At 40.3% G+C, this 12882-nt stretch overlaps 1 protein-coding gene across 1 annotated transcript; it reads left to right on the forward strand.

The window, feature by feature from the left end:
- The first annotated feature begins 115 nt into the window (after positions 1–115).
- Positions 116–10610, forward strand: CA3 (carbonic anhydrase 3). The gene is made up of 7 exons (XM_002916892.4): positions 116–248; positions 1046–1243; positions 3617–3735; positions 5690–5782; positions 6811–6873; positions 8105–8260; positions 9662–10610. The coding sequence occupies exons 1-7, from the start codon at positions 215–217 to the stop codon at positions 9779–9781; spliced, it is 783 nt and encodes a 260-aa protein (XP_002916938.1). The 5' UTR covers positions 116–214; the 3' UTR covers positions 9782–10610.
- Positions 10611–12882: the final 2272 nt, after the last annotated feature.

Below are 12882 nucleotides of genomic sequence, written 5' to 3' on the forward strand. Positions count from 1 at the left end.
GCCAGACAGCTGTCTAGCTCTTGGAATTCATTGGCTTTCCCCACCCCGCCTCCCAAATACCACCCCAATCCAGTTTAGCCCCCTGCCCCACCCTCACTGACCTAATAAGGCCAAGCAGTGTGTGGGGGACCTATATAAAAGGCACGGCTCGCAGGGACGCTGCACGACGCCAGGGAGAGAAGTCAGCTGCGGTCCAGTGCCTACAAAGACTACCATGGCCAAGGAGTGGGGCTACGCCAGCCACAACGGTGAGTCCGAGCAGCCTCCTGCCACCCCCCCCCCCGCTACCCTGGTCCCAGATGGTGCCAGAGGATCCCCTGGCATTGCACAGAAAGTGGGCAACTCTAGGGCGTGAGTGGGAAAATATGGGTGGAGGAGTCCATGGAAGCTAACATTTACTGAGCACTTACCAAGTGCCAAAAGCTGCTGACCCTTTTACCTTTATCTCATTTAGTTCTCCCTGGTATGGAGCCGTTATTACTTGCGCTGGAGGAAACTGAAGTGCAGAGAGGCTGGGTGACTTGCCCAAGATCACACTGCCTCTGACTGAGAAGTCAGACCACCCGAGGTCCAGTTCTGATTGTCCCTTCTCCAGGATGCTGGGCAAGCACTTAACCTCTCTGAGCCTGGTGTTGGTTTAAGAATCCTTGCTCTGCCTTCTGGCTTCTGCCTAACCCATAGTTTTAAAAACAAAAATAGGGGTGTGCTTTGAAAACCACATATGGTCAGTGTTATTTATTCCAGATGTATGGTGGAAGACAGCATTGGTAAAATGTGCAATGAAGTGGATTTCAAAAATTAGCCTTTAAGGCTATATTCTTGAGCAAGCAGGAGGAATACTCTGAGTTAAATATAATTTCTAGGCACATTGTTAACCAAACAATGAAAAGGTCTTAAGCGCTAAGCTTTGATTTGTCCAAACTGAAATCCAAGACCTTTTCATAATCACTGACTAGCCTCCATGTATTTTGCTGATTTGGTTGATTAGAAAGAAGGTTTGGAATGTGCCACCAAATAAATGAATCCCCTCAACTTGATTTCCTAGGTCCTGACCACTGGCATGAACTTTATCCCAATGCCAAGGGAGACAAACAGTCGCCCATCGAACTGCATACTAAAGACATCAGGCACGACCCTTCTCTGCTGCCGTGGTCCGCTTCTTACGATCCTGGCTCTTGCAAGACCATCTTGAACAATGGCAAGACCTGCAGGGTTGTGTTTGACGATACCTATGACAGGTCAAGTAAGTATGACACTTAGGTAGAGGGCACATGGACATTTTCAATGCCCGTATTGGCAAAAATGAGGTTGATGACACAGTAACAGAACTAGTGGGATGAGGGGTCACTTCATCTCTGAAAATGGAGATGACGTTCTGTTTTGCTTTCGTCATGAAGAATTATATTTATGCACGGGAGAAGAACGCCTCACGCTCTAACCTTGGTCAACTTTGCTGCTGCAAAACGGGCCCATGCCCAAGCTAAAAGTTGGCAATGCATTCTTGAAATGCAGCTTGATAGGAAGGTGATGGCAATGAGTCCAAATGAGTGTCCTTTTGGATGGCCTGCACCTGAGGTTCTGACCACAGTCCGGAGGGCAAGGCTGCCATTCCCATGTGTTGCAGAGATTCCATTCTGCCAAGCAAGGAACACAGCAAAGAAACAACGTAGGCACTTTCTCCCCCTGCTGTGTGAGTGGGGGCCAAACCAGGGGAGAGAATAAGGTCATTATATGAGTAAGGAACATTGCCTTTAAAACTTCAGTGGGGTTCATCTGATTAATGCTTTTGGTGAGTGTTGTGGAAGTACTTGACAATTTCGTGAGTAGTGATTTGTATGCCATGAAAATGAAAAATCACATGTTTAAAAAACTCTTTATTTTACTACGCTACTAAGCAAATCAATGAAATAAAAGCAGGCTACTTAGAAATACTTTATTTCAAAGTAAATGAGGTAAGAAAGATTCAACCTTCAATATTTTGATGCTTGATGTACAATAATACTTTTTCTTTTTTTTTTTTTTTTAAAGATTTCATTTATTTATTTGACAGGGATAGAGACAGCCAGGGAGAGAGGGAACACAAGCAGGGGGAGTGGGAGAGGAAGAAGCAGGCTCATAGCGGAGGAGCCTGATGTGGGTCTCGATCCCAGAACGCCAGGATCACGCCCTGAGCCGAAGGCAGACGCTTAACCGCTGTGCCACCCAGGCGCCCCAATAATACTTTTTCTTATAACTGAATTTGTGAAAAAGTTAAAATTATCCTTATTAATGTACATAAATAAATATTCTCAATGCTGTTACAGTAAAGAGCAATAGCCTCATAATTCTTACCTACTAGGAGGTTCCAAATAATGAGCATCGTAGTTTATATTTTCTTAAAGAATAACTTCATATTGCTGTTACTTTTTCCCCTTCTCCATTTAAATCAAATTCCATTCTGAAGAATAAACAACAAAATTAAACAGTACCTATTATGTTGAACCACATGAAAATACCATTTTTGTAAGCAAAAATGGTAAAATATTGACAATTCCGTATGAGTTATCCCAGTCAATTGGACTCATACGTTCTAGTGCTTGGACAGGAAAAACGCTATGAATAAAACCACTTACTTCGACATGACTAAGCTCATCCAAGTCTAGATCTGTTGTTTTAGACTGATATTATGTGGCTCTGAGTGTGCCATTTCAGCACCAAGAGTCAGTCAATCCTTTCTAGAATAACTACTGTGAATTCTATTTGGATCTAGCTTATGTGGCTTAATCTTGTTTGGGGGGTTTTGCATAATTTCCCATGTCCTGCAGAAAATATTTGAACCTCTAAATCACTCCTCAGCTGAATGAAGTGAGATCGAAGTAATGTGATGGGTTGAGGTATTTGGACAACAAACTCAAAAATTAATGCTACTAAGAATTACCTAGTTTGGCTGTCCATATTGATTGATTCCCTGGGAAATTTCTGAATTTCCCTTTTTATCTCATTCGAAGAAATGCAGTTTAAGTTAGATGTGAATGAAAGCTCTTGCTTATTGTCTTAAAGAAAGTAGAATCAGAGGCAAGACACGGAGGAGGAATTCACATTCGCTCAGTGTTTGGTGTGCTGGGCAGTGCGATGAACACTTTAAAGTCCTTAATCTCATTTAATCCTCACGGCAGCTCTGAAAGGTTGATATTATTATCACCTTCATAGAGATGCAAAAACAGGTTCAGAGAAGTTTAGCAACTTGCCTGAGATCACACTATTAGCTAGGATTTGAACTACATCTGTCTGGCTCTCAACTGTCATGTTCTCCCCATGGCACCACACAACCGACTCGTTTGTTGACTGTCTACATCCTTATTGCTCATCTTTTGTTTTAAATTTATTGTCATAAATGTTAAATTGACATTTTAAACATAATAAAACAAGCAAACAAAACAAGACAAAAAAGAGAAATCATTTTTTTAGATATATCCCAAGACTTAGTGGGAAAGAGACCGGTGTGCTTGAAAACAGTATCCTCTACCCAGCAGACTGACCACTTTTGCCCCCAGACTTTGGCTATAGCACTTGTTTCAGGTAGGACTCTGTAAAAGAAGCATGACTTCCTGGTTGACCTAGCTTCTCTGAATCGCAGTGCTGAGGGGTGGTCCTCTCACTGGACCCTACCGGCTTCGCCAGTTTCATCTTCACTGGGGCGCCTCTGACGACCATGGCTCTGAGCACACTGTGGATGGAGTCAAGTATGCAGCAGAGGTAGGAGCAACTGTCTCCCAAAGTGAAAACTGAAAAGTGAAAAATAACACCAAAAAAGCATCCGCTGCCCTTCCTTCAAGCCTGAGGCTATGAAAAGAGCTGTAATAGTTTGAGGATAAGCTGACACTGCCGAACATTCTAGACTAGATGGTTAAGAGAGGGTAGGTGAGTTAGTGTCATGCATGAAAATTTTCAAGGTTATATTAAGAAATTGGATAGTGGTTTAATAATTAAAAAAAAAAAGGCCAAGGTCCTGAATGGAACAGAAAAGATAAGGATAACTAGCATTTATGAAATGCTTACAAATATTAACTCATTTGATCCTCTCAGCAACTCTTTAAGGTAGGTTACAGACAAGGAAACTGAGGCATGGAAAAGTTACACGACAAAGTTACAGAGCTAAGCCTGGTGCTCTACCTTGAATAGATGGGCTTCATAGTCTACCATCTTTTTTTTTTTTTTCAAGTTTTTTATTTATTTGAGAGAGAGAGAGAAAGAGAAAGAGAGTGCAGGGACAGACGAGCAGAGGGAGAAAATCCTAAAGCAGACTCCCCGCTGAGCCAGGAGCCTGACAAGGGACAAGGGCTTCCATCCCAGGACCCTGAGATCATGACCTGAGCCGAAACCAAGAGCTGGCTGCCTAACTGACTGATCCACCCAGGCGCCCCCAGAATCTATCATCACGTCCCGTGCCCTTGGCTGCCTCTTTTATAAGAATGTAGTGCTCTAAAAATAGCATTTAGTAATTCTGGCTAATGCTTGTGTTCTAGTCTCTTAATGAAGGGTGGGCATATATGTGTGCGTGATTATTTATGTATATATTTATACATACACACACATAGATGAATAGGTAAATACAGATACACCTACAACTTATTATGAGCAAATACTACTGTCTCAGTTAACCCATTAAAGAAAAGCATGATTTGTATCTCTGATCAAGGCAGCAAATTAAAAGGAAATAAGACAAGCCTCCCGCATATTGTTTTTATAAAGCTAAGCCTGTCAGGGGTGACAAATGCCCTAGAGGTGAGGATCATTCCAGTTTTACTGCCACCTTCTTCCGGGGGTAGGCTCTGGCCAACACAGGAGCTGGGACGGGAACCTTGGAGGCCCTTGTGGACAATCTCTCAGGCAGAATCCTTAGGTAGCTTAATTGTTGGTTAAACTAAACTCTGGGAGACCCAAAGTACTTCACCATGATCATTCCACTTCTCAACAGCCCATCTAAAAGCCAGTGATGGGATAAATAAATTATTGAAAATATTTTCTAGATACCTGAAAATGGGGAAAGTTTAGTGTATTTCTTAGAACTGTGGGCCCGGCTTGCAGTTTGGCCTTTACACATGGGATGATCTCAACACTTTTGGTCTTGAATACAATATTTTTAACTGCTCTGAACTATTGTGTTCCCTTACCGTTCTGTGTAACTTGATATGGGAAATTTGACTAATTTAACTGGTGCCTGTGTTCTAAATTAAGATAAGGTTTCCACCAGGTTGTTGAACACTGGCTGCTAAAAGGAGGTAGATATGAAAATGCCCAAGAATTTTCCTACCGTTTCCCCCCCCCACTTTCCCATTAATTGTAGATTTGGAATGTTATCAGCTTCTTGCTTATAGCTCTTTGTTTCACTCTTTGACTTACTAGAAAAGGGAGTGATGTTGTACAAAACTAAAATAAGTATTTTGAATTAGTTTAACGAAAGTTCAACTTCCACTCATTGCTTATTACAAAGTTCTAGGTCTACTTATAATGATTTTATACACTTTTTATTTAAACCATGAAAAATTTCACGGAAATATTGTATGTTGATATTTAGAATTCTGTTGACTTCCTATGAGAGTGTTCAGCAACTTTTGATTTGTGAAGTTATTGGGTTTATTGTGAATAATTTTATACTTACTTTCTTACTCTAGAAATTCACCTCATAACTTGTATTCTATGGTTCCAGCTTCATTTGGTTCACTGGAATCCAAAGTATAACACTTACGGAGAAGCTCTCAAGCAACCCGATGGGATAGCTGTGGTTGGCGTTTTTCTGAAGGTGAGGCAAAAATCGATCATCTTTTTCTTTCAAAATTTAGTGTCTTATCAATGGTTAGGTTGGCATGTGTTCCCCTCCTTCCTTTTATTTAAAGGGGAGAGAGGAATGAATTTCATTATTCATTCAACTAATCAAGACATTTCTGGTAAGATCAGCTCACAATATTTAGCTCTCCCTTAAAAGCGTACCTTTTGCTGTACTTCAGTCTCCCTAACGCTTCTAAATTCTCTCAAGAATGCATGTGTGGGCATGTGTAGGGGCACTGGAGCCAGAGCCTTGCAAGGAGCTTATTGTGGTGGTGGGGACGGCAAAAGCAGCCTTGCTTCATTATCCTTTCCTGTTATTCCACTTCAGTTGCACTGGAAACCAGAAAAGCTGATGTTGGAAACCGTTGGGATGCCAAGTCCCTGGCTGGACATCCTCTCAGCTCAGGGTGGCTACTGCCCACATGATCCCAGGCTAAGATAGCACACGGAATGTGTGTGTTGTTGGGCCAGCTTTGGTTTAAAGGGGACTTAGTGTCATTAACACATGAATTCAGTGGTAACATAATCTAGATTTTGAGCCAGAGGTGAAAATCTAGCTTCCTTCTTTTTGAATGACCTAATTTGTTTTACGTCCTGAACTCATTGGGTCATTTTCAGGGACTGAATGCAACGCTGCAGGAAGTGGAGTGGGTCTGTACCGAAAGACAATAAATTTAGTTTTGCATACATGGAGTCCATCCTAGCTTTAATCCTATAAAAAAAAAAGTAGAATGACTGCAGAGAAGGTCAAGGACATAGAAATAAATCAACGTGTAATTTTGTGGTTTTGAACTTCAGAGGCCTGGAGTCTAAATTTAGTTCAGAAAATATATACCCTAAAATCTTGGGGGAGAAATAAACTTATGTTTTTGCTTAGTACAAGATATTCTGGCAGATTTATAAACACTAGTTGCAGATGGATGGACCAAAGTTAGTTTTCAAGACAATCATAAATTATGGAGAAGGGGAAAATACAATCATTGGTTTTTGATTTTCTTACAGATAGGACGTGAGAAAGGCGAGTTCGAGGTGTTCCTTGACGCATTGGACAAAGTTAAGACAAAGGTAAAAATAAATCACGTTTCCTCCTGGAACATAAAACAGGGTATGTCAATTTTTTATTATTACATTTTCTTTCATTCTTTTTTTTTTTCTTAAAGGCTTTATTTATTTATTTGTCAGAGAAAGACAGAGAGCACAAGCAGGGGGAGCGGCAGGCAGAGGCCAAAGCAAGCTCCCTGCTGATCAAGGAGCCCAATGCAGGACTCGATCCCAGGATCCTGGGATCATATCCTGAGCTGAAGGCAGACGCTTAACCCACTGAGCCACCCAGGTCCCTATTATTACATTTTCAAGTGTATTTGTTCCACCTAAATTCTACTGCTAAGTCTGATGAATATGCTGAGCATATCTATACAAACAAATGCTATTAGATTTGTATGGTCTATAATTTTTAGTGCAATTTTACATACATCATTTTGTTAAATTCTCAGTCTGTCTGATAATGACTTTCTTACTGAGTGGATGTAAGAGAAGTTGAACGGTCACCTCCTGCTCCCCAAAACACACACACACACACACACACACACACACGCATACATGCACACATTTGCAGAAATACTAAATACACGGGTCCTGGTGTTGCCTTTTCTCTCCTGGGTGACACCTACATATTTTAAATCTTAACAGTAGACTCTTCTAATTAACAGACTCATTTTAATTGCCTTTGGAACTGTTCCAAGCAAATGCTATTAAGTTTTACCACCAGAGAAAGTATTCCGAGTATAATATTCAAGCGAGCCTGTTTTTTTTTTTTTTTAATCATTGAATACCTAAGCATTAACTTAGATGAAACGTTTCTGTTACAGTTAGGTGTGAGTTTTTTTCTTTTTCTTGGGAAGTGAGGAATTATAGTTCTACTGACAGATAACAGGGAATAAAATGCTATGACGACTGTGCCAAAGTCATAATATAAACCGGCTTCCCTCCTTTGACCTTTATTTCTGAAGGGCATGAACTTTGTTTAAAAGTTCCATTTTCTTGGGGGGGCCTGGGTGGCTCAGTTGGTTAAGCATCCTACTCTTGATCTCAGCTCAGGTCTTGATCTCAGGGTCCTGAGTTCAAGCCTGGAGTTGGGCTCCATGCTGGGCATGGAGGCTACTTAAAAAATAAATAAATAAATAAAATTCCATTTTCTCTATTGCATTTGAAATCCATTCTCACAAAATGGTGAGACCCTTGGGGTGGGCGGTGTGTGTGCACCTGCTCATGGTGCCTGTGCCCTGCTCTCTCCCAGGGCAAGGAGGCGCCCTTCACAAGGTTCGACCCATCCTGCCTGTTCCCCGCCTGCCGTGACTACTGGACCTACCAAGGCTCCTTCACCACGCCGCCCTGCGAGGAGTGCATCGTGTGGCTCCTGATGAAGGAGCCCATCACTGTGAGCTCCGACCAGGTAAGCGGCAGCTCCAGGCCGAGCCTGGAGAACATGCTAACTTACATCGCTGAGTGGCTAAGAGAGATGCTAAATGGAAAATGTACATCTGCTAAGTGGATGCTTCCAGACCGGCTCTATGATTAGGCATTTCAGAATTTGCTCTGGTTAATTACAGTCAGTTTGTTCAACTTTCTAAAACTTGACTTCCAAAAGTACCAGGATAAACACAGATCATTTAAAGGTGTTTGTGATACTGAACAATGACTAAGTTTATGCTCTAGAAACACTTAAGCATTTAGATTATTAATATGAGTTAGCCTTTGTTAATTTGGAGCTCCCTCAAATACTAAGTACTGGTTAGGAGATTGTAAATACAGGCCCAGTGAGAAGGATATTAATGGAAGGGATTTAACATCCTTGAAGGTGTATATGATTTTCCCAGTTCTACAGATATGTAGGTTGTGGCTCAGAAAGGTTAAGTAGTTTGTCCATGGTCACACAGCCAAGTGCAAGAGCTGAGATTCCAACGTCTGTCTGCTTTCAGTACTTCTTGACTCCTTTGCTGAGGTTTTTCTTCTTAGTGTTCATCTAAAGAATGTCCTTGCAACATTCATCAAAGAGACTTTCCAGGAAAGACAGGGAAAAAATATGTAGGCTGGGATATGGAGAAGAACAGATTAAAGCAAGTGGACAACGCAGAAACTCACACCGTAGATCATGAATGTCTACTTTAATAGTAAAGTCAGTTTCCTAGCACATTTACCTTACTTAAGGCAGTAGTTTTCATATTACTGCCAGTTACAGACTCAAGTATATGCGATCACTTTTATCAGAAGATCAGATTTAATGGTCAGGTTCACTCATATACATATTTTGAAAGAGGAAAGCAGTTTTCTTAAGGAGAAAGCTGAAAACATATTCATGTAGAAATACAGTACTGATGGTAATTTCCTAAATTATTCTTCCTTAAGAGAAAAAAAAAACTTTAAAAATGTTCTTAAAATTTTAAATATAGTGTGACTAACTTCTTTCTGTTCTTTAAAAAAAAAAAAGAGAGAGAGACTCCGTAAACTTATACAATAAAGGCCAATTAAGCTCATTATTTGTGCTGATATTTTCATCCCCTCCTACGTAAAGTATATGCCTCATACTGACCTGTCAAATTAAAATAATAGCGTCATAATTCAGGAGAAACACTTGGACCAGAGGGCATGGTGAACCTATATAAAACGAAGAAAAGAAAAGTGTTTTTACAAATAAAAGGCTTCTATTTCACAGGAACTGGTAACCAGATAACTTCGGACCAACAGGTTTCATGGTTTGTATGTCTTGTTTTAAAAGCCAGAAATTTCTGTCACATACAGAATATGTCCACTTGGCCTGAATGTCATGCTGACAGTCTTCCCTTGCCCCTTGCAGATGGCAAAGCTGCGGAGCCTCTTCTCCAGCGCTGAGAATGAGCCCCCAGTGCCCCTGGTGGGGAACTGGCGTCCTCCACAGCCGATCAAGGGCAGGGTGGTGAGAGCCTCCTTCAAATGAGGCCTCTGGAGCTTGCCCTCTTCAGGAAAGGAAACCTGCCATTGGAGAGCTTGGTTTCTTGTCTCCTTTTGGTGCTCCTTACTCCAAGTATATTTCAACTTTCCACACTGAGCAATGAATGCAAGAGCGCAATAGCCGAGAATCCAAAGTTACTTTTGACAAGATGTAATATGAAAGCATTTGGCCTTTGTAATAATCATCTTTCCTATAAAGCGGCATTGTTTGTAAGGTTTCAAAGAAGAAACAGGTGGAAGAGTAAAGATATAGAAAAATGGGTATTGGGCACCATTTTTCTGTCATCTCAAATTTCACAGAATTTCAGTTTTACTATTTTCATATTTTGAGTTGTCCATCTTAAAGAAATAATGAGTAATTCTCTATGTAGGAGTAGACGTGTATGAAGATCATAGAGCAATTAAACATAAGCCAGAAATTAAAATGACTATGCACACCAAGCCATGATAAAACCAACAAGAGGTCCATTATTTATTACAATTCTAGCTACTGTAGGGATTATCTGGTTTTGATTATCAGTGAAAGGAAAACACATTCAACTGGGAGTTTTAAAAATTTGATCCAGTATTTGAATCTCTTCTTCATAAAGATGGTTGACTTTATCCTAACATTTTTCTTTACCTGAAGGAGGGCCATTTATTTTTAATTTTACTACTTTTCTCTTTGCATGCTTATTAAAATAAAAATTGTCTCTGATATCTTTCTAACTTGAGGGTGGAATAGTAAGTCCTAGAACACAAAGGAGTGAATGCACTTGAAGTGAAAGCCGTTGTACCGACCATCGAAATTAATAAAGACATGAATGAAAAAAAAATCGTGTTGTGTTTTTGGTGAAGAAAAGGGTCATGAATGACAGAATGGAGTAAAACTAAGAATGGCAAAGTTTGTAGGTCTGTTCTTATAACTGAAGTTTGATGATAACAGACTCAGGTTCTGATTTTAATCGGATGTTACATTCCTCACAGAATGGCTGAGAATCAGTGAGGGCCCTCGGGGAAAATCGCAGACAAGAAGAGTAGTGTGTGGTCATATATTTGAGAGTGTGGACTAGTTTCCAGAAGCCTTAAAGTTGCTTTAGGATTCTGGGGTCCATACCAGTACCATGGTTGTTACTTAGGGGCATGAAATCAAGTCAGATTGTAGCTTTTATGTCTTTATTTTTTTAAATAAATTTTTAAAATGTAGTCTAAAACTACAGAAGTCCATACATTGAGACCTTTGAAACATTTAATATGTTTAGACATAAGGTCTAATTTTGCATAAGTGGCTTTGATATGTCTTTCATCACATCACTGACTAATATGTTAACTCACCTTAGAAAATGACAGCAATAATTTCATCACCCTAAGGAATGAAAATGGTATTGGGTCAGGAGAGTCCTGTGATGCTGGAAGTCAAGTCAGGTGACAAAGCCCTAGGAGACTCAAGTTATTTAATAGATTACCACTTGGGTGAAGAAAAACCAGGTTGGTCAGTGCGAACTGGATGTGTTAATTAAATCCCTTGGAATTAGGAGGTGTGGAACTTTCATCAATTAGTGGTAATACACAAGCTGATTCTCTCAGGGTACTTACTTAGTAATGCTTAAAGCACCATAAAAATGCATCCCAAACACACTCTGTGTAGGAGAGGAACATGTAACTCAATGCCAGCTACAGTGGTCCTTGTTCAGGAACACAGGCTAAACAAGGTTGGAACTGTTTTAAGGGAAAGATGTCCAATCAAGAGGGGCTATCTTCCTCGACCATGATTTCCATGAGGGCATAGATGTGAGTCTTACAAACTGATATTCATTCTCCTTATTGCCTAGTAGTGTGTCTGGCACTTAATAAGCCCTCAATAAATATTTGGTGAATAAATGCTGTGATGAACACAGATGACCCCAGGACAAATACTCATCTTCTTGAACAAGCAATTAATCTACATAATTAAGACTAATACTGGTTTTTGCTCATCTTATTTAGTTTCAACCTCCTTGGGAAATGTTCTCTTTAGCTTCCGATGACAGCTTTCCTGTTGGGACATATTTTTCCCTCCAATCGGAGTCATTGTCAAAGCTCCCCAACTTAAAACTTCCGATTTCTCCCTGCACTCAAAATGCTGAATTATTATACACGTTCATTAGAATATTGAAACCACACTTATGTCCTTATTCAGTGGAGAGATCATCTTCACGATCACGCATAAGATTCCAAACAATTGCACTGCCGGCAAACACAGCATACACGGGAGATGGGACTAGGAGCTGTGCTGAGCGTGTGTCAGCATCTGCCAACTTTTGTTCTTTAGGGTGTAATCATCGTGGATATCCTGCACAGAGTCCCTCATCCGGCTCAAGCTGAGCCCTGAGTCTGCTTGGGATTCTCTCTCCCTTTTCCCTCTGCCCCTCCCCCCACTCACTCTCTCTCAAATAAAGAAATAAATCTTAAAAATACGAAAACTGTAAAAAAAAAAGAGAACTGTAAAACTTTTCAGATTTCATGTATGAAAATTTAATGATTTTTAAAAACTATCCCTAAGCTAGCACTTACAGATTTAAAACGAAAACGAGAAGGCAAAATCATGTTTGTCTCTAATTTTCATTTGGGTCACTAGATGGCAGCAAAATAATTACAAAAAGGACGATGAAATAAAAAGCCAGCTGTTAGTTGCAGAGCAATGAGGGGTTTTGTTGGTTTGCTTGTTTTTTAAAATTCAGAACACTCCTTTTCCTTTTCTCACATGTTTAATATTAACCGTTAATATCCACAAAAAAAAAGATGGTGAGGGATTCTTATTTTTGAGCATTTTAATAAGCAAAAGTGAGGCCTTAAAGATTAAAGTTTCGTAGTTGTTGAACCAAAACTTAAATAAATGGGAGGCAGGCATTTGATAGCCCTGTTCCGTTCTCTGGAGGCCTGGGAGCAAGTCACACAGCACTTGCTGGATAGGTACTCTCAGGCAAGTTAATTTCCCTGGCCTTAATCTCCTGATCTGTGAATAGGAATGATAATGGTTCTCGCTCAGACCGTTGTTTAAAGAATTAGATGACTTAGTACACATAACTTGTTAGAATAGTTATTGCAGCATGTAATAAAACTCTCCAT

This window comes from Ailuropoda melanoleuca, chromosome 9 (assembly GCF_002007445.2).
Source record: "Ailuropoda melanoleuca isolate Jingjing chromosome 9, ASM200744v2, whole genome shotgun sequence".
NCBI lineage: Eukaryota > Metazoa > Chordata > Mammalia > Carnivora > Ursidae > Ailuropoda > Ailuropoda melanoleuca.

Bases quoted from the DNA above. Each gene is read 5' to 3' on its own strand.
- CA3 (XM_002916892.4), top strand. From the start codon at position 215: ATGGCCAAGGAGTGGGGCTACGCCAGCCACAACG. The intron at 5,783-6,810 runs GTGAGGCAAAAA...ATTTTCTTACAG, and splicing joins TGGTTGGCGTTTTTCTGAAG to ATAGGACGTGAGAAAGGCGA. The intron at 6,874-8,104 runs GTAAAAATAAAT...GCTCTCTCCCAG, and splicing joins TGGACAAAGTTAAGACAAAG to GGCAAGGAGGCGCCCTTCAC.